At 50.7% G+C, this 23,204-nt stretch overlaps 2 protein-coding genes and 1 long non-coding RNA gene across 8 annotated transcripts in view; 1 reads left to right on the plus strand and 2 right to left on the minus strand.

Moving 5' to 3' along the window:
• ARNT (aryl hydrocarbon receptor nuclear translocator) overlaps positions 1–8,179 on the minus strand; it is a 38,366-nt gene extending 30,187 nt beyond the window's left edge. For 2 of the 3 annotated variants that reach the window (XM_079958007.1, XM_079958005.1), the window contains exons 1-2: positions 8,061–8,177; positions 1,598–1,697 (exon numbers count right to left, since the gene is read on the minus strand). In XM_079958007.1, the coding sequence (XP_079814133.1) occupies positions 1,598–1,697; positions 8,061–8,085 (125 nt within the window). In that variant the 5' untranslated portion in view covers positions 8,086–8,177. Of the gene's footprint in view, positions 1–1,597; positions 1,698–8,060 lie in introns of all 3 variants that reach the window. The other variant, XM_079958006.1, reaches the window with a different exon arrangement.
• Positions 8,180–15,867: 7,688 nt separating this feature from the next.
• LOC307205905 lies at positions 15,868–17,597 on the minus strand. The gene is made up of 2 exons (XR_013834178.1): positions 17,529–17,597; positions 15,868–16,286 (listed from the first exon to the last, which is right to left on the minus strand). It is a non-coding gene; the product is annotated as an uncharacterized lncRNA (long non-coding RNA).
• A 1,183-nt stretch (positions 17,598–18,780) lies between these two features.
• Positions 18,781–23,204, plus strand: part of SETDB1 (SET domain bifurcated histone lysine methyltransferase 1) — a 39,182-nt gene continuing 34,758 nt past the window's right edge. For 3 of the 4 annotated variants that reach the window (XM_079957914.1, XM_079957916.1, XM_079957915.1), the window contains exon 1: positions 19,051–19,098. In XM_079957914.1, coding sequence (XP_079814040.1) covers positions 19,071–19,098 — 28 coding nt within the window. In that variant the 5' untranslated portion in view covers positions 19,051–19,070. Of the gene's footprint in view, positions 18,936–19,050; positions 19,099–23,204 lie in introns of those variants that run through there. The other variant, XM_079957917.1, reaches the window with a different exon arrangement.

Genomic DNA, 23,204 nt, shown 5'->3' on the forward strand with positions numbered 1-23,204 from the left:
GACGTTGAAATTTAGGTGTAGGGTTTACTGTACCTCCTCCCACCTGGCCTGGTCTCAGCTCATCCCAAAACTCTGGAAAGAGTTTTTGCTGCCTCTGGGAAGAGGGGCCCTGTACCTGTTCTTGGACTCCAGCTCCCATCAGCCCCAATGCCAGCAAGGTCAACAATGAAGGATGATGGGAGTTGTAGTCCAACAACATCGGGGGGGGGGCAGGCACCAAGCTGGTTTTGCCTCAGCAGGAGAGATGGGAAGAGGCTCATCCCAACAGCTTTGCCGACACCCAGCTCCATCAGACACCTGCTCCTACCCCTGAATTGTGCCAGGACTTGGTCATTATAAGAGCAGATATTTAAGAATTGGCGCCTGAGTTTGATTTTTTCCCTTTTCCCTCCCCATCCCTTTTCCCTTGTGTGTCATGCTTTTTTGTAAGTCTGTGGCAGAGACTGCCTTGTTTTAATGGATAGTATGTAAGCCACTCTGAGAAACTTTTCAGCTAAAGAGTAAGGTACAAATGCTCCCAATAAATTCTAAAAACAGGCGGGAAGCCTAAATGCAGCCCTCCCGGCCTCACTATCTGGATTCCGAGACCCTCCTGCAGGCCACGCCCTCTCCCAATAGGCCACACCCCTCACAGTCCTGCTTCGTGCCTTCAACTGTTTCTTCCTGGCTGGGATGTGTCTGCTGAACTGTGATGTCATCTTCTGTTTGCATGGAAGGAGAGAGGCTCGTGTGCACGTATGAGAAATGTCTGAAGTTGCTGCCCGTACCAATTTTTGTACAGTAAGCCCGCAACTTGCGCAGGGGTTACATTCCAGAGATTGCGCCTGAAGCCAAAAATTACTTAAAGTCAAAGCACACTGGGTTCAACGGTGGGTGGGATTGCCCAAGTCTTTTTTTCTCAGATGCCCGCCCACTTTTAATTTTTATTTTTTGCCAAGGGTGTAAAACTGAATGCGCACAAGTTAAATGTGTGTAGGTTGTGGGCTTGCTGTACCAGCAAACATATTTGCAGATGCTAATGTACTTTTGAACTACATTCCTGTAGCATGGAGATTAAAGGGCAAGACAGCAAAAGTGGAATTTGTGAGCCTTCGTGGTAGCCAAGAAACTTAAAACTTCGAATTTGGAAGGCTGAACATCCACTATCACAAAATGGCCTTGAGAATCTCACCAGCCCTGGCTACATTTGAACACAGTTCCTACAAACGCATCAGTCTCGTAGGTGTACTTATTTTGGCTGGCTTAGAGCAATATTTCTATTTAAGATGGATGTACTGAGGTTTCTTGCATTCTTAATGTAAGCTGATGGATTGTTTTTGCTATTTTAAAGCTCCTCTTCATTTTTTGTCTCTTTCTTCTTTGTTAAATTGCTATTCAAGAATCAGCTTTCTTAAAAAGACAAACTTCTGGCTTCTGGGATGAATCCAATAGAGCAAAGGGAGAGTTGTATCCATGATGCCACTTGCTTTTGCCTCTGGCCCTGCCCAACACAGGTTTGTGGCCCCCAGAAGGTTACATGCGGCCCTTGGGTTGGTAGGGGGGAGGCCCCACCCCGCCGAGCATCCTCATTCCAAGTGACCACCGGAGCCACCCTTACCCCGTCCTGCGCTTGTTTGCTCTCTGGACAATGCTCCCTCCAGAACACGCGTCGGGTCCAGGCGTCCCTGAAGCAGAGCCCAGCAAGGGGACATCCATTTCTGGAAGGAGAGGGGGAAAGACGAGAGGGGAAGTGAGGCATCATCCCTTTAAAGCCCTAAACAGCCTCGGCCCAGTATACCTGAAGGAGCGTCTTCCCTCCATCGTTCAGCCTGGACACTGAGGTCCAGCTCCGAGGGCCTTCTGACGGTTCCCTCCCTGAGAGAAACCAAGTTACAGGGAACCAGGCAGAGGGCCTTCTCAGTAGTGGCACCCGCCCTGTGGAACGCCCTCCCACCAGATGTCAAAGAGAACAACAACTACCAGACTTTTAGAAGACATCTGAAGGCAGCCCTGTTTAGGGAAGCTTTTAATGTTTGATGTATTACGGTATTTTAATATTTTGTTGGAAGCTGCCCAGAGTGGCTGGGGAAACCCAGCCAGATGGGCGGGGTACAAATACCGTATTTTTCGCTCTATAAGACGCACCAGACCACAAGACACACCTAGTTTTTGGAGGAGGAAAACAAGAAAAAAAAAATCTGAATTTCAGAAGCCAGAATAGCAAGAGGGATCGCTGCGCAGTGAAAGCAGCAATCCCTCTTGCTGTTCTGGTTTCTGGGATAGCTGCGTAGCCTGCATTTGCTCCATAAGACGCACACACATTTCCACTTACTTTTTAGGAGGGAAAAAGTGAGTCTTATAGAGCAAAAAATACGGTAATAAATTATTATCATCATCATCATCCCGAGAGGGCAGCAGACATCTGCTCTGGGTTGCTCTGTCGACTGGCTGGCTTGCCAGACAACACCACATCGCCAGAGCTGAGCCTTCTACATACACACACAGCAGGATGGAAGTTCCAGAATTTCTGGCACATCCCTCTGAAGAAAGCACGTTGGACGCCAGAGAGAAAACATGCACAACTCGAAGGGGAAATATGTCTGGCTTTTAAGAAGGCGGTGTCAGGATCAAAGTCGCTCATCGTTCCCACTTAGTCACAATCTGGGGTTGTGCGAATACTGAAAGATCTGGGACAGACAGAAGGAAGGACGTCTTCGCACAGCGCAGAATTATGGATTTTGCTCCCACAAAAAGACAACAACGGGTGTTGCCTTGGAGGGGCTTTATTTATTTAGGGAAAGGTTTTATGACACGGTGTGGGCTCTGCAAAACAACAAAACAAGCCCAGTTTGAATGCATGGTGAGCGCTCGTCCCATAAGAAACACCCATCTTGAAGCCCCCAAAGTCTCCTGGCCCCAGATGCCCAGAAGAGGGAAACAGAAAAGCAAGTACTTTTTAATGCAGCGCCGCGTTAAACTATGGAATTCTCTCCCATTGGAGACAGTGGTGACCACCAACTTGGATGGCTTTAAAAGAGGAATGAGACAAATTCATTAAGGAGAAGGCTAGGCTCTGTCTCCAGAGTTAGAGGCAGCAATGGTACTGAAAAGGCCTGGAAACGATGCCTTATGAGGAACGGCTAAGGGAGCTGGGCATCTTTAGCCTGGAGAAGAGGAGGTTAAGGGGTGATATGATAGCCATGTTCCAATATATAAAAGGATGTCACATAGAGGAGGGAGAAAGGTTGTTTTCTGCTGCTCCAGAGAAGCGGACACGGAGCAATGGATCCAAACTACAAGAAAGAAGATTCCACCTAAACATTAGGAAGAACTTCCTGACAGTAAGAGCTGTTTGACAGTGGAATTTGCTGCCGAGGAGTGTGGTGGAGTCTCCTTCTTTGGAGGTCTTTAAGCAGAGGCTTGACAACCATATGTCAGGAGTGCTCTGATTCTATGATTCTATGAAAACCAGTTGCTAGAAACCACAGGCAGGAGAGAGTAGTTCTCATGCTCAGGTCCTGCCTTTGAGCTTCCCATTGGGGCATCTGGTTGGCCTCTCCCGATGTTCCTATGGAACCTCCATGTCCAGAGGCAGTCTACCTCCATCCCTAATTTCTTTGGGGAATTTGGCGACTGTGAGAACAGGACCCAGGACGAGATGGGCCATTGGCCTGATCCAGCCGGCTCTTTTCATATTCTTATTTGCCCCTCAAATAACAAACCATTGAGTCAGTTGGGCTGCCACAGATGGAAGAACTCTTGAAGCAATAAAAGCGCATCGCGGGCATGGCATGTTTTATGCCGCGGCACTCACGGAAAAGAACGAAACAATACCCACAAAGATAATTTAAAATCCTGCTGCAGGCTTCTCTCAGGACTCTGTTCCCTCTGAGGCAGGCCCGATCTAATTAATACCACAAGGCTGTAAAACTCAGAGAACAAGCCATAAACCATCTGAAGTGCTCTTAGGGGCTTCAATCTCCCTGCCTTGCTTCTCTGGGTGTGTTTTTTTTTTTTTTTTTGCAAAGAGTTAATAAGATCATATTCATGTACAAAGCCTTCAGAGACTGTCCAGAACAGAAAGGCAGTCAGGAAAAGCGCAGCGATGACGCAACACCAGTCTAAGTTCTGCTCCTTACAACCCTTTTACGAATTGAAAAAATAAAATAAAATCAATTTTCTGCCTGCAGCTTACAGTGGAGAAGGAGTCTGCTGAAAATGAAAGGTTTCCTGGCAGGGGGAGGGGAAAAAGCAGAAGACCAAAAGCCCGCTCAAGGAGGGGAGCTCTTAAGAGCACCAAGAGAGGTCAGGCAATATCCCTCCCCACCATTCCTCTCACAGAGCTCCCTGTGATGAGGTACTGAGTACTAAACCACTTCGGGAATTGGAGTTAAGAGTCCAAAATATCCGAAAGGCGATGTCCTCTCCTTTCGTTTCTGCACTGGTGACTCCCCATCTTCCATCCTCCATAACGGCGAGAGGACCACCATTTTCCAGCAGGCCTATGTCCTTCATCCTGCACGTCTATTCTCAGAGAAGACATGCCATAGAGACAGGGAGACCACCGTCTCCAGCTCTGGAGGAGGCAGCTGGTCCATCTAGGCCAATGGGGCAGTGCCTCACCAACTTCTGCCAGCAGCCTGCCTTCTTGGTTGCTGCCAGTCCACTGTCTCATCAGCTTCCTCCTTGGTCTGAGTTGCCCCTTATAGACAGAACTCAAAAGGGAGGAGACAAAACTAGAATTTGCTCTAGCACCACCTACTGCTGGTCTCCCTGCCTTAAAGGTAAAGGACCCCCGACTCTGGGATTACGGCGCTCATCTCGCTTTACTGGCCGAGAGAGCCGGCGTTTGTCCACAGACAGTTTTTCCAGGTCATGTGGCCAGCATGACTAAGCCACTTCTGGCGAAACCAGAGCAGCGCACGGAAACACCATTCACCTTCCCACCAGAGAGGTACCTATTTATCTACTTGCACTGGTGTGCTTTTGAACTGCTAGTTGGCAGGAGCTGGGACCAAGCAACGTGGGGAATCGCACCGCTGGCCTTCCGATCAGCAAGCCCTAGGCTCTGTGGTTTAGACCACAGCGCCACCCTGCCTTACGTCCTACCAATTTCAACAGGCAACACCAGGGGCAGTCCCTGCCTTCAAGCACTACCTGCCAGCTGAAATGAAACTTCCTAGAGTAATATAAACTGCCTGATGAACTTTATGCAGATGCCCTTACAGAAATATTTCCTTTCTTTGGTTCAACAAAAGGTTAGCAGGCAACCAGGGCAAGTGGCAAACAAGCAGCTCTCTGGGTCTGAGGACCAGTTCCTGCAGACATCCCCTTCAAAGTTGCCGCTGCAAAAATCCAACGCTGAACCAAAGGCATGGCCAAACGGGTTCTCCCCATCTTATCCTCACACAACCCTGTGAGGTAGGTCAGGCTGGCAGGTCACCCAATGAGCTGAAGAATTGCTTTCTGGATCTTGCCAATGGCCCATCGAGGCCCGCATCCTGTTCTCATTGCAGCCACCCAGTTGCCTCTTTTGGGAAACCCGCTTTCCGAAATCGGTTTTCAAAATCAGAGGCTCAGCATGGCAAGCCATCATGGCTAGTAAAGGTAAAGGGACCCCTGACCATGAGGTCCAGTTGTGGCCGACTCTGGGGTTGCGGCGCTCATCTCGCTTTATTGGCCGAGGGAGCCGGCGTCTGTCCGCAGACAGCTTCCGGGTCATGTGGCCAGCATGACCAAGCTGCTTCTGGCGAACCAGAGCAGCGCATGGAAACGCCATTTACCTTCCCGCCGGAGCGGGACCTATTTATCTACTTGCACTTTTTTTTTTGATGTGCAGTGGTGCCTCGCAAGACGAAATTAATCCGTTCCGTGAGGCTCTTTGTATAGCGGTTTTTTCGTCTTGCGAAGCAAGTCCATTGACAGCTTAGCGGATTAGCGCTATTAGCGTTTTAGCGGCTTTTAGCGATCAGCTGTTAAGCGGCTTATCAGCGGATCAGCTGATAAGCGGCTTAGCGGCTTAGGGAAAGGGGGAAAAAAGGGGGGGAAACCCGCAGGAACTCGCAAGACATTTCGTCTTGCGAAGCAAGCCCATAGGGAAATTCGTTTTGCGAAGCGTCTCCAAAACGGAAAACCCTTTTGTCTAGCGGGTTTTCCGTCTTGCGAGGCGTTCGTCTTGCGGGGCACCACTGTGTTTTCAAATTGCTAGGTTGGCAGGAATCATGGCTAGTAGCCATTGACAATTTTCTCCACACCTCACAATTCATGCCTCCCCCTGCTTATGTCCCATGCATTTAAATATATCAGAGTCGATGAAATATATAGTAGAAACACTCAAGGAAAATCTACCTGTAGTTTTATACGCACCACATTGAGATTTTGTGCCAATTAATCCCAACTTCCTCCCCTCACTTCTACGTGCCCTACTCCACTTTGCACCCCTAACAGGAGAAAACGCACCATCATTAATGGTTAAACCAAGCCATTTCTTGGCTTGCAGAGCTCCCCCCACCCAGACTGTGCATGAATCTATAGGTCGCCTTCCTGTGTCTCCCTAAATGCTCTTGCATTCCAGAAATCGCACTGCGGCTCAGTCACCCTTGTCGTCCGCCCACATCCCCAAATCATGCAGCCAAGGGGGTGTTTTTCTATTTGTTTGATCCTAATGTAATCTTAAATTTCATCACATTTTCTTGTGTTGTGTATTTAATCAGTCAATATTTTTCTTTTCATTTTTAGAGAAAGGTCGGCTATTAATCCCTTAATAAAGAAAAGGGTCGTTTCCATTGGCGGTGCCCCCTCCCCAAGCCAAGACTCCCCCCCCCCCCAAATCCTAACTCCAACTAAACCTTTTCCAAAGGGGTACCCAGGAAAAATCTGCAGCAGAAAAAAGTGTTGTCATGCCCAAAAGCTGATTTCACGATAAATGTGTTATTTCAGGGGAACCCTATTATCCAGCTCATTTATGTCACTCCAAGCCCTGAGCCACCCCATTCCCCTCTCAGCCCACAACTGCCACAGCATCCTCAAGTCATTCTTACACAGTGGCGTAGCGTGGGTTGTCAGCACCCGGGGCAAGGCAAGTAATTTGCGCCCCCTAACCCGTGGATTTGCGCCCCCTAACCCCAACCCCCAGATGTTGCGCCTGGTGCGGCCGGACCCCCCTGCACCCCCACGCTACGCCACTGTTCTTACCTGTACTGTACTCTTCCCATCACTCCAAGCCCCTGCCCCACTTATAACCCTATGCTCCCCATGCTATTAAGAACCCTTTGGCCACACCCCCAGTCAAGCCACACACTCCGCCATCCCAAAGAAACTCCCCTCTGCAGGGGTGGCCCCCAGATTCGCTTCAGCTCCCCCAAACCTCTACGTCTGAACCTTCCCCCCCACAATAGCTCATGATTCCATGTAGCCCCCCACTCCCCACAATTCACCTACAGTCATCCTTAATCTAGAACCCCTACCCGCTCATCCTAGAACTCTCCATTATCCCAAACTGCAAGTCTAAGCCCCCAAATCTGTATCTCTGAGCCCCACAGGTTACCCTAACCCGGGGCTGAAGGCAGCCCTGTTTAGAGAAGCTTTTAATGTTTAATAGGGTATGGGGTTTTAGTGTTTTGTTGGAAGCCGCCCAGAGTGGCTGGGGGGGGGGGACGACCCAGCCAGATGGGCAGGGCATAAATAAATTATTATTATTATTATTATTATTATTATTACTACTACTATATTACTTCCCCTTTCCACCCCCACCCCCAGTCTCACCCTCCCCTCCCCAAATCCCCCTCAAACCCTCTCCCACTAAGACCCCCAACTCATAACTCACTCCCCCCATTCCCTTTCCCCCCCCAAGAAAACCCCTCTCCCCCTGAGCCCCTCATTAACCCCTTCCATCCCTCCGCCCCCTCCCCTCCTGTACCTCCAAGCCCTCCCCCCACCTACCTCGTGCTGCCCCCTCCCCCCTCCAGTCAGACCCTCCCCCAAAAGTCACTCCAGCCCCCCAACCCCTAACCGTGAGCCCCCTCCCGCTCCCCCCCCCACCAACCCGACGCCCAGGCCTCTGCCTCCCCCCCCCCACTCACCCTGGTTAGCAGTGGCTGTTGCCATGGCGACAGGAGGAGAGGGGGGCCGCTCTCCCCCCCCCCGCCCCTGCCTCAGTTCTCCCCTCTCGCCAAGCGTCAATTCCAAGATGGCGGCCGCTCCAGCTCCGGGCGAGCCCCGCGAGGGGGCGTGGCCGAGGAGGCGGGGAGAGAGGGCTCTCCCATTGGCGCGCGGCCTGCCTTGGGGGCGTGGCCTCGCCTCTCTCTCCTCCCGCGGAGGCAGCTGACGGGGCGGGGCGGGGGGTCAGAGGAGGGCGGGGCTTATAGATAGGGGCGGGGCTTGGGGAAAATAGAAGGCTGGTTCCGAGGGGCTCCCCGCGCGGCGCGTTGTCGGGAAGGGGAATGCGATGACGTCAAAGTGACGTAGTTTAAAGGGGCGGGGCGGGGGAGGGAATCTCGGGTGACCTCACAGAGTGACGTAGCTTCAACGGGAAAGGGTTTTTTTGGGTGTGACACCATCGGCAGGGCTGGTTTTAATTGAAAAATTAAAAGGAGGGGTGGGGACGATGCCGTCAGCTTGGCTTTTAATACAATTTTGTAAAAAGGTCGGGGTTCCAGGTGTGACGTCATGGGTGTGTTTCATTCATTCATTCCAATACGTAATAAGTATTATTCCAAAGTTGTTATTAAATATAGTAGTATTTAACACAGAGAAAGTTGCTTATTTTTCTCTGTAACTACTGTACATATTTTTTTGGGGGGGGCTCTTTCCAGGAGGGGACGCGGGTGGCGCTGTGGGTTAAAGCCTCAGCGCCTAGGGCTTGCCGATCGAAAGGTCGGCGGTTCGAATCCCTGCGGCGGGGTGCGCTCCCGCTGCTCGGTCCCAGCGCCTGCCAACCTAGCAGTTCGAAAGCACCTCCGGGTGCAAGTAGATAAATAGGGACCGCTTACCAGCGGGAAGGTAAACGGCGTTTCCGTGTGCGGCTCTGGCTCTGGCCAGAGCAGCGATGTCACGCTGGCCACGTGACCCGGAAGTGTCTCCGGACAGCGCTGGCCCCTGGCCTCTTAAGTGAGATGGGCGCACAACCCCAGAGTCTGTCAAGACTGGCCCGTACGGGCAGGGGTACCTTTACCTTTACCTTTACTTTCCAGGAGACTTGCAATCTTAGTACAGTGGTACCTCAGGTTACAGACGCTTCTGGTTACAGACTCCGCTAACCCAAAAATAGTGCTTCAGGTTAAGAATTTTGCTTCAGGATGAGAACAGAAATCGGGCTCCGGCGGCGCGGCAGCAGCAGGAGGCCCCATTAGCTAAAGTGGTGCTTCAGGTTGAGAACGGACCTCCAGAACGAATTAAGTACTTAAACCAAGGTACCATTGTAAAAGGTAAAGGGACCCCTGACCATTAGGTCCAGTCGTGGCCGACTCTGGTGTTGTGATGCTCATCTCGCTTTACTGGCCGAGGGAGCCAGTGTGCAGCTTCCGGGTCATGAGGCCAGCAGGACTAAGCCGCTTCTGGCGAACCAGAGCAGTGCAAGGAAACGCCGTTTATCTACTTGCACTTTGACGTGCTTTTGAACTGCTAGGTTGACAGGAGCAGGGAGTGAGAAACGGGAGCTCACCCCGTCGCGGAGATTCGAACCGCCAACCTTCTGATCGGCAATCCCTAGGCTCTTTGCACAGCACAAAAAGAAAATGGACTGGGGTAGGAATAGGAAAGTGAGCACTGAAGTAGCTACTCCTTCGCCGGTGGACAGAATGGGGCTAGCTCCCCCCTTCCCACACCACTCCCCATGGTAGCCTGGTCAGCAGCAGACACCAGAGTGTGGCTCCCTTCAGCTCTCCAGTTCTACAGCTGGGCTGAGGACAAAAGTGCTGCTCGGTGTCCTAACTGCTGGAAGAGCCACATTTAAAGCACAGGAGTTTCCCCAAAGAACCCTGGGTGCAGTCGTTTCTTAAGGGTGCTGGGAACTGTAGCGCTGTGGGGTAAACTGTGGTTCTCAGGATTGTGGGGTGTGTGCTTTAAATGCATGGTCTGTACAAACTATTTTTAGAGCTTCGTTATTAACCAGCAACGGGGAAGCTGCCGCCCTCCCAGTGTTCTTGGACTACAAGTCCCAAGTCTAACCTGTAGGCACTAGGTAAAGGGACCCCTGACCATTAGGTCCAGTTGTGGACAACTCTGGGGTTGCGGCGCTCATCTCGCTTTACTGGCCGAGGGAGCCGGCGTACAGCTTCCAGGTCATGTGGCCAGCATGACTAAGCCGCTTCTGGCGAACCAGAGCAGCGCACGGAAACGCCGTTTACCTTCCTGCCGGAGCAGTACCTATTTATCTACTTGCACTTTAACGTGCTTTCAAACTGCTAGGTGGGCAGGAGCAGGGACCGAGCAACGGGAGCTCACCCCATTCCAGGGATTCGAACTGCCAACCTTCTGATCGGCAAGCCCTAGGCTCTGTGGTTTAACCTACAGCGCCACCCACGTCCCTAACCTGTAGGCACTAGGCTTGGATGAAATGTAGGTGAAATCACACAGAGGTTCCATTCTGATCTGTCCTGCTCCTACTACCAGTACCTTTCACTGCAGTGAGTTCTGGTACACAGGAACAAGCATGTCATCTGAGCCAACCTCAAAGGAGTAGTTATATCGAGGCAGCGTGATTAGAATAACAACCCTCTGAGTCTTGGTTGCATCAGCAAGTCCTCAGTCCTGCTGCGAATGCACTCTGCACATGTTTAGAGGCTATGCCATTTGAATCAGGGAACTGGAACTTCAAGGCTGGGCTTTCTCTGTTCTGAAATTCTTTCCAGGCCAAACCCCTTTTTGGCTCTGCACCCTCCTAGAGCACTTTTGGCCTGTCCAGAATGTGTGCTTGAAGTGTGGTGACCTGAGCGGAGAGAAACCTGTGACTTTCATGTGATGCTAAGGTAGCCTTCTGTATGCACACCTTTTGCTCCACCCAGAAAGTTGCTGGTCAGAGGAGAATGCTGCCCTCGCCCTGCAAAAAAAGATTCCCCACCCTTGATCTTAATGACACCTTCACCTTCAAGGCTCTGCCTGGCTCCTCATGATGCTGACAGAAGCACAGAACTGTAGAGTTGGACTCTGTAATAAATGAAAATCTTCCCTTATTCCCTTATGGGGAACACAAGAGCCCTTATAGAGTCCTTTGTAGGTTCTCCATCAGTCAGAGAAAATAACAGAGGCCAACCAGAGAATATTGAGAAGCAAAGCAGCTCGTAAGCCTGATCTTTATAGAACTGTTGCAACAGGGTGCTGCTCCCCTCACACGCAGGAAAGGAGGAGGACCCAGAGCCAAGGTGTGCCTGCTCTTATATAGACATTTTAAATTGCCCGCCCTGGAGTCCAAGACCACCCCAGAAACATCATACATACATCACAGAAAGGGCGGTCTACAGCAGAAATCTGAGTGCGTTGTTTATCTCCTGTCTGGCAGGTTACCTGTTAATGCTTACTTGATTGGATACCCTGGGGAGCCTGGCCAGTCTTTTGTAGTGACAAATACTTAGTTCCTGAGCCAGGTCACAGGCTTACCCTATTCATACAGACATACCCTTAAGACAGGTTTTGTGAATGAAAAGACAGTGGGGAGGCTTTTCCCTTTTCCTTCGACCTTGCAGAGAAAACATTTGGTTAGTTTGGAAGCCAAAATGGCTCCAGGACTGCCCTCCTGTGCTGCCTCAGACATGTGGCCCATACATTTATGTACGTGTTTGCCTGGGAAATCCATGAACGTTTATTTTATATATATATATAAGACCTTAGTTTTTTATTTCAATGGGACCCCAAGGGTCATCTAGTCCAACCCCCCGCGATGCAGGACCCTCGAGCAGGGTGGTGGGGCTGGAACCTGGCCTGTTCCTCAGCTGTCCCCTCCGCCCATACAGTGGTACCTTGGTTCTCAAACGCCTTGCTACTCAAACAACTTCGAACCCAACTGCAAACCTGGAAGTAAGCGTTTTGGTTTGCGAACTTTTTTTTGGAAGCCAAACGTGCTCCGTTTTGGGTGCCACGCTTCCGTTTCGAATGTTACGCTGAGGTCTGTCTGTTTTTGCTATTTATTTTGTGTTTCTGTTTTTGCGGCTCTTTTTGTTTTGTTTTTGTGACTGTGTGGAACCCAGTTCAGCTACTGATTGATTGATTGATTGACTGACTGATTGTGTGACTGCAGTGCATTGTTTATTGCTTCCCTTTTATGGATCAATGGTCCTGCTAGATAGTAAAATTCATGTTAAATTGCTGTTTTGGGTGTTGTTTTTAAAAGTCTGGAACGGATTAATCCATTTTGCATTACTCTCTATGGGTAAGCACACCTTGGTTTTGGAACAGACTTCTGGAACGGATTAAGTTTGAGAACCAAGGTACTGCACTGTACAGGAAAAGAAACCCCACATGGAAAGATATGCTGGCTAAGTGACTGAGGGTACAATTTAATGGGTGAGGGATCATGTCGCTCTCATTACCGGGAGCGTTTGAAACGTGATGCCACCCCAGCTTGATGAAGTATTCATGATACAGCAGAGGGGAGCCGGAACTGCCCAGTGGTTAAGACCAGCTACGAAGGATAACCAGCAGATCTCTTGCCAACTTACAAGGGACATCTCTGCGTCATCAGATTCCAAACGTACGGTAGGAGCCAAATCCGGTTGACTTCGTACCACTTCTCTGTCTCCCCTGCATCTGCAGTGTCTTTTGTTTGACCTAGCCACTGTGATCCACGTGACGGTCACCTCCAGACTTGATTATTGTAACTCGCTCTACGTGGGGCTGCCCTTGAGACTGACCCAGAAACTCCAGCGGGTGCAGAATGCTGTGGTGAGACTCCTTACGGGGTCCTCGCTGCGGGATCACATTCACCCGGTGCTATACCAGCTGCACTGGCTCCCGGTGGAGTACAGGGTCAGGTTTAAGGTGCTGGTTTTAACCTTTAAAGCCCTATACGGCCTAGGACCCTCATACCTACGGGACCGCCTCTCCTGATATGTCCCACGGAGGACCTTATGGTCTTCAAACAAAAACATCTTGGAGATCCCGGGCCACAGAGAAGTTAGGCTGGCCTCAACTAGAGCCAGGGCCTTTTCAGTACTGGCCTTGGGAGGTTTTTAAACAGAGCTTGGGTGGCCAAATGGTTGGACAAAACGGCCTCTGGTGTTCCTTTGAACCCTTCTGTTCTAAGATTCTAAATATAACAAGTGCAGGGGTTCTGGGGGTGTCACTTGGCATTTCAGATGTTGCTGAACTACATATCCCATCCTCCCTGTCTTCTGGCTTCCGAGGGCTGATGGGAAATATGCCTGAAATATGATAGCTCAGTCGGTATGTAAAGGGACCCCTGACCGTTAGGTCCAGTTGCGGACGACTCTGGGGTTGTGGCGCTCATCTCGCTTTATTGGCCGAGGGAGCCGGCGTACAGCTTCCGATCATGTGGCCAGCATGACCAAGCCGCTTCTGGAGAACCAGAGCAGCGCATGGAAACGCCATTTACCTTCCTGCTGGAGCGGTACCTATTTATCTACTTGCACTTTGACGTGCTTTCGAACTGCTCGGTTGGCAGGAGCAGAGACCGAGCAACGGGAGCTCACCCCTTGCAGGGATTCGAACCGCTGACCATCCGATCAGCAAGCCCAAGAGGCTCCGTGGTTTAGACCACAGCACCACCCATGTCCCTAACTCAGTGGGTAGAGACTCTTAATTTCAGGGTCATGGATTTGAGCCCCACACTTAGCAAAAGATTCCTGCATTGCAAGGGGTTGAAACTCTACAATTCTATGACCCCCCCCCCCCAAATGTACGGCCGGGATTCTGAACCCAGATGGCCCCACACCATCCTGCCTCTCTCTCCCCACAGGTGAGCAGACATGTTTTCACCCGGCTGGTGAGAAGCAAGCTGCCCCGCCGGCCCCATGGAGAATCCCACGCCAGAGACCTTCGTGGATGTGGACAAGGGGATCTGCATCGGCTTCCTCTCGCTCATGTGCTTCTTCCTGATGCTAATGATGGTGCGCTGTGCAAAGCTGATCGTGGACCCCTACACCGCCATCCCCACCTCGACTTGGGAGGAGGAGCAGCTTGACTGACAGCGTCCATCAGCACGCAGCAGCGCCCATGATGGGGAGAGACAAGGTGGAAAATAAAGGTGGATGGAAAGCAGATGTTTACAGTATTAATCCTTCCTCTTGCTTGCTCCACTGCTGGACTGGACCATCTGGATTCCTTCCAACTCTATGATCCTTTGATTCCATAATTCTCATAGTAATTCTCCCCTGTTCCAAGAAGCAATGGAAAACTCAGGACAAAATGCACTGTCTGATGTCAGATCCAAGCCAGACATTTAAAGCACAACTTTCCCAAAGAATTCTAGGAAACTGCCATTCTTCCTCCTCTCAGAGCTACAATTTCTAGCCCCCTGAACAAACTATAGTTCCCAGGATCCTTTGGAGGAATTCATGTTTTTTTTTAAAATGTGCATTGAGTGTACTTTAAATGTACAGTGTGGATCTGCCCTCTGGCTGATTTGGTTCCCGAACAGATTCCCAGCATGGGTTGCAATCAAATACAGTGGTACCTCAGGTTAAGTACTTAATTCATTCTGGAGGTCCGTTCTTAACCTGAAACTGTTCTTAACCTGAAGCACCACTTTAGCTAATGGGGCCTCCTGCTGCAGCCGCGTGATTTCTGTTCTCATCCTGAACCAAAGTTCTTAATCCGAGGTAATATTTCTGGGTTAGTGGAGTCTGTGACCTGAAGCGTATGTAACCTGAAGCGTATGTAACCCGAGGTACCACTGTATAGTGGTACCTCGGGTTACAAACAGTTCGGCTTACAAATACTTTGGGTTACAGACTCCGCTAACCCAGAAGTAGTACCTCGCGTTGAGAACTTTGCCCCAGGATGAGAACAGAAATTGTGCAGCAGCGGCAGCAGGAGGCCCCATTAGCTAAACTGGTACCTCAGGTTAAGAAAGGTTTCGGGTTAAGAACGGACCTCTGGAACGAATTAAGTACTTAACCTGAGGTATCCACTTTCATGGATATGAAAACAATTAAAAGCCGTTGTGTGTGCCCTGAGTGCTCACTGGAAGGACAGATCCTGAAGCTGAGGCTCCAATACTTTGGCCACCTCATGAGAAGAGAAGACTCCCTGGAAAAGACCCTGATGTTGGGAAAGATGGAGGGCACAAGGAGAAGGGGACGACAGAGGACGAGATGGTTGGATAGTGTCTTCGAAGCTACAAACATGAGTTTGACCAAACTGCGGGAGGCAGTGGAAGACAGGAGGGCCTGGCGTGCTCTGGTCCAGGGGGTCACGAAGAGGCGGACACGACTAAACGACTAAACAACAACAGTGTGTGTAAAACTATTAAAAAACTATTCTAAACGTATAAACAGTTGAAAAATAGTTCTGATACAAATGCTGCCTTGGAGGAAGATTTCCACTTTAAAGTCTTGTTGAAATGTTTGGAAACGGTTTTGGTCCTTTTGAGGATGGTGGTGAGAGCATATGCCAGCCTTTGCCAACCTGGTGAGACTGGGCAAATTCATGAATGATAAGGTTATCAATGGCTATGAGCCACAAATCCCAGTTGCTGAAAACTACAGGGGAGAGGGTGTTGTTATGCTCAGGTCCTGTTTGTGAGTTTGCCACAGGCATCTGGTTGGCCAATATGAGAACAATATTCAGCTCTTCTTATGTTCTTCGGGGGAACCTCCAGGTCCAGAGGCAGTCTATCTAGATTCCTAGATTCTTTGGGACCTTCTGCTTGCCAAGCAAGTGCTCTACCTGGAGTGACGGTTCCTGAAATATAAATGGAGATTCCAGTCCTCATGATTCTGAATAAAGGGCTGATTTAATGGGAACACGGAATGCTGCCTTATAGCAAGCCATCAGCACAGCCCTGTTTCCTGGGAGTTGAGGTTCAAAACAGCCATGCTATCTGGGTGGGCTGATGGGAGTTGTAGTACAAAACACCTCGAGGGCGCCAGGTTGAAGGCTGAGATACAAATCCATGCTGAGCGCAGAGTTCAAGGCCTCCGAAATGTGCTGTAAAAGTGCCCTGATGTTATCCAAGGCAGCCCCTCACGGCAGTTCCCACGATCCTTGGAAAGTGAAATGATGCTTGTTTCCTTTGGAGTAAACTTGCATCACCTTGTGCTATAAGAAAAGCTGCTCAGGAGGTTAGGCTATACTGGCTGGTTTTTCTTCCTTTCATGTCAAAGGGGGAGCGAGGTGGGGGAGAAAAACCCTCACTTTTATTATAATAATAATAATAATAATAATAATAATAATAATAATAATAATAATTTATTTATGCCCCGCCCATCTAACTGGGTCCCCCAAGCCACTCTGGATGGCTTCCAACAAAACACTAAAATACAATAACCTATTAAACATTAAAAGCTTCCCTAAACAGGGCTGCCTTCAGATGTCTTCTGAATGTCAGGTAGTTGTTTATCTCTTTGACATCTGATGGGAGGGCGTTCCACAGGGCGGGCGCTACCACTGAGAAGGCCCTCTGCCTGGTTCCCTGTAGCTTTGCTTCTCGCAATGAGGGAACCGCTAGAAGGCCCTCAGAGCTGGACCTCAGTGTCCAGGCAGAACGATGGGGGTGGATCAAATATAAAAAATATAAATTTAAGCGTAATTGGAAGAAAAGATAAATTTTGGTTAAATAGTATTTTATAATTAAGTATTTTATAAGTGTGATTTTAAATTCCAAAATTTGAGAATTAATTTGGGGAAATTTTATCATATGAATGGAACTAATTTAATAATTTGCTAGCAAAATTTATAAGTCTAGAATGCAGGAGCAAGAGCTGAGAGGAAGTCCAAGGAGGTGCATGAAATATGGATATTTGAAAATACTATGTTATTACCTATGTCTTTGATTGTTTTAAAAAAAGCTTAATAAATATTTATTAAAAAAAAAAAAAAAGAAAGAACGATGGGGGTGGAGATGCTCCTTCAGGTATAGTGGACCGAGGCTGTTTAGGGCTTTAAAGGTCAACACCAACACTTTGAATTGTGCTCGGAAAAGTACTGGGAGCCAATGTAGGTCTTTCAAGACCGGTGTTATGTGGTTTTGGTAGCCGCTCCCAGTCACCAGTCTAGCTGCCGCATTCTGGATTAGTTGTAGTTTCCGGGTCACCTTCAAAGGTAGCCCCACGTAGAGCGCATTGCAGTAGTCCAAGCGGGAGATAACCAGAGCATGCACCACTCTGGCAAGACAGTCTGCAGGCAGGGAGGGTCTCATCCTGTGTACCAGATGGAGCTAGCAGACAGCCGACCTGGACACAGAATTGACTTGCGCCTCCATGGACAGCTGTGAGTCCAAAATGACTCCCAGGCTAAGCACCTGGTCCTTCAGGGGCAGAGTTACCCCATTCAGGATCAGGGAGTCCCCCACACCTGCCCGCCCCGTCTCCCCAAAACAGTACTTCTGTCTTGTCAGGATTCAACCTCAATCTGTTAGCTGCCATCCATCCTCCAACCGCTTTTGTGCAAAATGTACTCTCATGCTGCGAAAAGGGCAGCAGAATGAATGGAGAGCTTAAGTGGACATGCATTGGTAATAATAATAATAATAATAATAATAATTTATTATTTATACCCCGCCCATCAGGCTGGGCCTCCCCAGCCACTCTGGGCGGCTTCCAAAAGAATATTAAAATACTATGATACATCAAACATTAAAAGCATCCCTGAACAGGGCTGCCTTCAGATGTCTTCTAAAAGTCTGGTAGTTGTTGTTCTCTTTGACATCTAGTGGGAGGGCGTTCCACAAGGAGGACGCCACTACCGAGAAGGCCCTCTGCCTGGTTCCCTGTAACTTGGCTTCTCGCAGTGAGAGAGCCGCCAGAAGGCCCTCGGCGCTGGACCTCAGTGTCCGGGCAGAACGATGGGGGTGGAGACGCTCCTTCAGGTCTCCTGGACCGAGGCCGTTTAGGGCTTTCGAGGTCAGCACCAACACTTTGAATTGTGCTTGGAAACGTACTGGGAGCCAATGTAGTTCTTTCAAGACCGGTGTTATATTGGTTCTCTTGGAAGAAAATTTTTATTTTGACTGCTGGTCAGGAAGGGTTTTCATTCATTCATTCATTCATTCATTCCTTCAATTTGTATACCGCCCTTCACCCGCAAATTTACAGCTTCCCTCTTTGTGTGAAACTGCTCGCATGTATATTTATATCTACCTCACCCACCCACCGAAAACAAACCTGATTATGTTAATATAAAATTAAATTCCTACCTAAAATGTCACACTTCTTGACTCTGGAGTGATTTATGTTTTCCTGTTCATTTTTTGCATCTTGAGATACCTGGAGAAAAGAAGGGTGGGGCCGATTAAATCATCATCATCATCATCATCATCATGACGAGATAGTGTCGATGGGTTTTATTTTTTAAATAAAAGTTGCACAAATCCCAGTTAAGAGTTGAAATGGGGAAAATGGGCCACTGGCCCTTTAAAAGAAAAAAGAAACACAACCCCTATGGCGCATGCGCATTTCCGCCTCCTGCTTCCCAATTGAGCATCCGAAACCATCTTCCTCCCGACGCAGCTTCCCCAAGTGCCATTGCTGCGCCGCGCATGCGCGCTGAGCCCAAACCGCGGTGGGGCATCTTTCCTGAGGCGCATGCGTAATCGCGAGAAGCTTCCCCGCGAACTCCTCCCCGCAACCGCCTTCCAGCCACGCATGCGCACAGCTGCTGGCCGGCCGCTCCTGGGTGTGGCCTAAAAGAAGTAGCCTCGGGCTGGGCGATGTGGCCCCGCCCCCGGAAGCACGTTGAGCGGGCTTCCGGTCCTTCCTAAAGTGCCCTCTCCTGAAGGCTGAGTTGGTTCCAAGGAAAATAATTCCCCCCCTTTTCTTTGGCCCCACGGGGGGGGAGGGGGAGAGGTAGGTATGGGGGGGCTGGAGCTTTGGGAAGGGGGGGCTACAAAGGGGGGAGGGGCCTGTCTGTCAGGCAAGGGGAGGGACTTTATTATGGGGGGGGAGGGAGTAGGAAGGGGCTGAATTGGGGGGGGGCCCTGAATGTTAAGACTGGTGCAGGCCTTCAAAGGTGGGCAGGGGGCTGGATTTGGGGTGGGGGCTGCAGATTGGGGGGGTGAATTTGGGGGTGGGGGTCTTGAGTGGTGAGACTGGGGCATGCCTTCAAAAGTGAGTGGGGCAGACTGAACTTGGGGGGGGGCTACAAAGGGGGGAGGGGCCTGTCTGTCAGGCAAGGGGAGGGACTTTATTATGGGGGGGTGAGTAGGAAGGGGCTGAATTGGGGGAGCAGAAGGCTTGCCGATCGAAAGGTCGGCGGTTCGAATCCCTGCGGCGGGGTGCGCTCCCGCTGCTCGGTCCCAGCGCCTGCCAACCTAGCAGTTCGAAAGCACCTCCGGGTGCAAGTAGATAAATAGGGACCGCTTACCAGCGGGAAGGTAAACGGCGTTTCCGTGTGCGGCTCTGGCTCGCCAGAGCAGCGATGTCACGCTGGCCACGTGACCCGGAAGTGTCTCCGGACAGCGCTGGCCCCTGGCCTCTTAAGTGAGATGGGCGCACAACCCCAGAGTCTGTCAAGACTGGCCCCTACGGGCAGGGGTACCTTTACCTTTACCTTTACCTGAATTTTAAGACTGGTGTAGGCCTTAAAAGGTGGGCAGGGGGCTGGATTTGGGGTGGGGGCTGCAGATTGGGGGTGAATTTGAGGATGGAGGGTCTTGAATGGTGAGACTGGGGCATGCCTTCAAAAGTGAGTGGGACAGACTGAACTTGGGGGTGTGGGGTCTACAAATTGTGGAGAGGGATTGACTGGGGGGCTTCCATTAGACGTGCAAGGTTGTTGGGGAAAGACTTTGGCATGCTCTCCAAAGCCAAAGGGGTTTAGGGAGAGGTCGGATTTGAGAAGGGGTGGTCGACGTCTGGGTGGGAGTGGGTTCCTCTTTCAGAGGCATGGATACCGGGGTATTTGTTTGCAAAAGAGGGAGGCTGAATGAGAGGGGAGGTTGAATAGGGGTGCACCTGTCTTAGGGAGTGTATTGCTGGGCAAGGCGGTTGCATCTGTTTAGGGCTAAATGGCATGTGGGGGGGGGGGTAAGAGTAGGTGGAATTAGGGGTGAGGGAGGAAAGGGCCAGCCCAGGGGACCATTCCTCCTGTTGTTGTTGTTGAGTCGTTTAGTCGTGTCCGCCTCTTCGTGACCCCCTGGACCAGAGCACGCCAGGCACTCCTGTCTTCCACTGCATCCCGCAGTTTGGTTAAACTCATTCTGGTAGCTTCGAGAACACTGTCCCACCATCTCGTCCTCTGCCGTCCCCTTCTCCTTGTGCCCTCCATCTTTCCCAGCATCAGGGTCTTTTCCAGGGAGTCTTCTCTTCTCATGTGGTGGCCAAAGTCTTGGAGCCTCAGCTTCAGGATCTGTCCTTCCAGTGAGCACTCAGGACTCATTTCCTTCAGAATGGATAAGTTTGATCTTCTTGCATTCATGGGACTCTCAAGAGTCTCCTCCAGCACCAGAATTCAAAAGCACCAATTCTTCGGTGATCAGCCTTCTTGATGGTCCAGCTCTCACTTCCATACATCACTACTGGGAAAACCATAGCTTTAACTATACAGACGTTTGTTGGCAAAGTGATGTCTCTGCTTTTTAGGATGCTGTCTAGGTTTCTCATTGCTTTTCTCCCAAGAAGCAGGCGTCTTTTAATTTCATGTCTTTTAATTTTGTTACTCTTAGAGCAGAGGAACTTCCCAGGCAGCAAAGCTTCCTGCATCAGAATGTGAATAGCTAGAAGAGACATGGAGCTTTGAATGTGGAGAATACTTGGATCCCATAGTGGGGCGACAAGTGTGTGAGCTGTTCAAAGGGATGTGATCCCCTAAAGAGAACAGGGGGCTGTGTTTGAGGGATAGGTAAAGGTAAAGGGACCACTGACTGTTAGGTCCACTCGTGGCTGACTCTGGGGTTGCGGCGCTCATCTCGCTTTATTGGCCAAGGGAGCCGGCATACAGCTTCCGGGTCATGTGGCCAGCAGGACTAAGCCGCTTCTGGTGAACCAGAGCAGCGCACGTGTCAGAGCTGCCCAAGGTCCCAGCTCACAGAGGACCAATGCCAGGTCGTGGTTATATACAAAAGTCTTTATTGAAGTTCAGTTTCCATTCCAAAGCCGTAGCGCGCAGCTCTACGTTTTAAACCCTAGACCGCTGAAGTTCCGTCTGAGTCTCCTCCCCCTAGACACCAGTTTAAGACTCTAGCCTTACTCCACCTCTTCCGTTGTTCTTTCCTCCTCTGGGTCCGTCTGCCCGCCGGGGTGTTGCCCTTTCTGGACTCTTCTGATGCTGAAGAGTCCCCGGATTCTTCCCCCTGCCTCCGGCGTGCTTTAGGACCTGGCTCCCAATCCGAGCTCCCTGCTGTCCCGCGCGCCTGTACATTTGAACTTGGCGCGCGCGCCCAGCTAGCAACCTTTCTCCTGACCGTTACACTGCTCCTGTCACTGCTTCCCCCTTCGGGGGGGCTAGCTGGATCTGACTTCCCCTCCGTTCCCTCACTCAGCGATAGGGGCGTGGTCAGCCCTGACTTATGGGACTCTTCCCCCCCGCTACGCTCTGGTGGGGAAACTGGTCCCGATCTCCAGCTGCTGCTTTGGGAGTCGCTGCTGGCCCCTAGCTTCTGGTGCGTCCCTCCCGGGACCCCCCTTGCCCTGGCCATCGGAGCCCCCTTCTGTGAATCTTCCGATTCGCTGGAGAGGCTCATGGAATCTCTCGGGCCACTGTCATCTTCCCCTACGCTGCCCTCAGATTCTTCCCCTTCGCTCTCCATCTCCCCTCTTCCCTGTGCTTCTGCTCCTGAGCCCCTGACAGCACGGAAATGCCGTTTACCTTCCCGCCAGAGTGGTACCTATTTATCTACTTGCACTTTGACGTGCTTTCGAACTGCTAGGTTGGCAGGAGCTGGCACCGAGCAACGGGAGCTCACCCTGTCGCGGGGATTCAAACCGCCGACCTTCTGATCGGCAAGCCCTAGGCTCTGTGGTTTAACCCACAGCGCCACCCGCGTCCCTTCATGTTTGAGGGATACATGGGTCTATTAATGTCGTTAATATTTTCCGGGATAAGCGTTTTATGTAGGTAATTGTTTAAAATATTTTCTGGTTTTAAACTTCAGTTATTTAGGAACATAAGAAGGCCTTTGACCCATCTAGTCCAGCATCTTGTTCTCACAGTGGCCAACCAGATGCCTGTGGGAAATCAGCAAGCCCGTTTCCTTTTCAGTGGTTTCCCGCAAATTGTATTCAGAAGCATTGCTGCCTCTGACTGGTGGTAGAGCACAGCCGTCATGGCTAGTAGCTATCGATAGACCTCTCTTCTTCCACAAATTTGCCCAGTCATCTTTTTTTAAATTCATCCAGGTTGGTGGGAATTATTATCTCCTCTGATGAGAGGTAATAATAATAATAATAATACAGTGGTACCTTGGGTTACATACGCTTCAGGTTACATACTGTCAGAGCTGCCCCTAGGTCCCAGCTCACAGAGGACCAACGCCAGGCTGTCGTTATGTACAAAAGTCTTTATTGAGGTTCAGTTTCCATTTCAAAGCCGCAGCGCGTAGCTCTACGTCTTAAAGCCTAGACCGCCGAAGTCCCGTCTGAGTCCCCTCCCCTATGACACCAGTTTAAGATCCTAGCCCTGCTCCACCTTTTATGCTGCTCTCTCCTCTGGGTCCTCCTGCCCGCTGGGGCATTGCCCTTTCTGGACTCTTCCGACGCTGAGTCGCTTAGCTCCTCCCCCTCCCTCCGGCGGGCTTTAGGACCCGGTTCCCAATCCTCATTCTCTGCTGTCCCGCGCTCCTGTACATTTGAACTTGCCTCTCGCGCCAGCCCAGTGACCTTCCTCCTAACCGTTACACTACTTCTGTCACTGCTTCCCTCTTCCGGGATACTGGCCGGATCTGACCTCCCCTCCGTTGTCTGACTCTCCGATGGAGGCGTGGTCAGCCCTGACTCCTCTCCTCTCCCTGCTGGGGGAGACGCTACTCCCGATACCTGTGACTCTTCCCCCCCACTCTGCTCTGGTGGGGAAGCTGGTCCTGATTTCCAACTGCTGCTCTGGGAGTCCCCGCTGGCCCCTTGCTTCTGGGGTGTCCCCCTTGGGACCCCCCTTGCCCTGGCCACCGGCGCCCCCTTCTG

This window comes from Podarcis cretensis (genome assembly GCF_951804945.1).
Source record: "Podarcis cretensis genome assembly, chromosome: 16".
Lineage (NCBI taxonomy): Eukaryota > Metazoa > Chordata > Lepidosauria > Squamata > Lacertidae > Podarcis > Podarcis cretensis.